Genomic DNA, 2,217 nt, shown 5'->3' on the forward strand with positions numbered 1-2,217 from the left:
GAGTCACTGTCACTCCTGGCCCCGTTCCTTACTGTCATTCCAGAATCCTCCCAGCCATTTCCGGGGGCTGTAGCGATTGTGCCCCCATCCGAGGTCAGGCTCGGCACCTTTCCCCTCCCCAAACCGCGCCGTACGGGGGAGACGCGGACCCAGGGCGCACCCACCGGGCGCCCCGGGCCGCCGCCGCCAGAGACCTCGGGCGCTCGGGGGAAGACAAGAGCTGTCTCCCAAGGTCGGCTCGACCCAGCCGGAGCCGGAGCTGGGGCGGGCGGGTCGCCGTCCCCGCTGGCAGGGCGCACGTTCTGGCTCAGGGTCTCTTCCTCTCGGTCCCCGAGGCCTGGGCGTGCGGTCGGCGCGCGTTGCCCCTCGACCTCTTCCCGGGCGCCCGCGGGGCGCGGGAGCGGCGGCTGCGGGCCGTGCGGGTCGCCGAGGCCCTTGACCCGCGCACGCCGCCCGCGCGACCTCGGTGAGCGCCAGGATCCAGGCAGGCCACTGCTGCGGCTGAGCCGCGGCCGTCGGGTCTGCCCTGGCCGGGACTCTGCGCCTCCCGCCTCCGGCCTCGGTGTGCACAGCAACTCCAGCGTGGTATTCCGATTGCCCCGCGGAGGCCGGCGGCTCGGTGGCAGGAAGCCTCCCCGCCCTTAGCGCCACAGGCAGGCGCCCCTAGCGCGGTTCAGAGAGCGGCGCGGTGCAGCTCGCCCAGCGCGTGGCCGCCTGTGCAGGACTCTGGACTTAACCCAGGTCTGGGCAGGGAGGTGCTGAGCACGGTGCGTCAGGAGGCACTGTGCTCAGGATGTGGTGGGCTTGGTACTCTGACGCCCCCAGCCGGCACGAGAAGCCACTCAGGGGCTTCAGGCAGGAAGGTGGCAGAGTCGGATTGTTTTCTGGGGCCCGAAGTGCACCTCGATCCTTTTAATGTTTTATTATGACACAGGGTCTCACTGTATTGCTCAGGTTGGCCTCGAATTTGCCAGTCTCCCGGGTCTCCTACTGCAGTCTCTCCATTCCCTGGGATTCCAGGGCTGGTCAAGATTTTAGGTTTTAAAAGGTTATTCAGATTAGGGAGAGGCACCCGGGATCCCCCACTGTTGGTGAGGTTTTCTTCCTTTCTTTTTTTTTTTTTTTTTTTTATCTTCAACCATTGCCTTTAATAGGCTAACAAACACAAATTGAAACACATGTGAATCATGCTTGGTCCTGAGAGTGAAGGGATTTCCTCCATATTTAAGCATATTCACATAATTAGTTATATAAACCTAAATATAAACCAGTTTTGAGATGTCATTCACCATTTTTTGAAATACTGAATATTACTAATGAAGTCCAACCATAACTGAAAAAGGGGAAAGTGATAGAATTTACTGAAGTGGGAGTAGAACCAAAATATTAATTTAACTACAAGTCAATTTTACTTATATCAGGACTGTCCAACAAAAATAATTTTGTCAGTCATTCATGATCTGAATTCTGGTGTATCACATCACTTAAATTATGGTGCACATAAAAAAAGCCATGAGATATTTGTTTGGTAATAAACAAGGCAGTGGCTATTACTCATTAGTAGCTTTTTTGAGGAAAGCTATTAAGTCTGCCCTTCCTCCCTTCTTGATGACAGCGAAGATCACTTTTGTTCCAGGGATGTACTTTTTGGGATTCTCCAAATACTCCATCAGTGTACCCTCTCCCCAGGCGATGCCTTTGTCCTTGTTGGCATCTGTGTAAGAGAATCCAGCAGCCTGACCTGTCTTCCGCCCAAACAGTCCATGGAGATTTGGCCCAGTCTGGTGTTTGCCTCCCTTTTCCACAGTGTAGCACTGGGCACACTTCTGAACAAAGATCTTCTTGCCTTTCTCAACATCACCCATTTTTAATTCGTTTTTTCGTCGCTAGTGCAAAGAAGTTTCCCGCTCAGAAGCCGGACGTCCCACTCTCTACGAGGTTTTATTTCTTAATCTGGAAGGCAGATTGACTGGCGTTGATCATTTTGTCTGCCTGAAATAATTCATAATTTTGAAAAAGAGAAGAGAGGAGGGAACACCCAGCAGGGGCAGGGGCAGGGACTGGGGTGGCCAGAACAGATGTCCATTCCTGAGAAATCCGCTCAGGGGTTCTGCCTAGGTGGCACACAGAAAGAAAGGACAACAGGTTAGCACATTGCAACAGACAGAGGGTTTATACTAATGCTCTGAAGGATCCAGTGAGCAGCACGTCAGAGAA

General features: G+C 54.0%; 1 protein-coding gene across 1 annotated transcript; it reads right to left on the bottom strand.

Annotated features, from left to right (window-relative positions):
- Positions 1-1,550: 1,550 nt before the first annotated feature.
- Positions 1,551-1,918, bottom strand: LOC124991711 (cytochrome c, somatic-like). Its single transcript, XM_047562463.1, has one exon. It carries the CDS (start codon positions 1,863-1,865, stop codon positions 1,551-1,553), a length of 315 nt encoding a protein of 104 aa, XP_047418419.1. The 5' UTR covers positions 1,866-1,918.
- Positions 1,919-2,217: the final 299 nt, after the last annotated feature.

The sequence above is a fragment of the Sciurus carolinensis genome, chromosome 8, assembly GCF_902686445.1.
Source record: "Sciurus carolinensis chromosome 8, mSciCar1.2, whole genome shotgun sequence".
NCBI classification, from domain to species: Eukaryota; Metazoa; Chordata; class Mammalia; order Rodentia; family Sciuridae; genus Sciurus; species Sciurus carolinensis.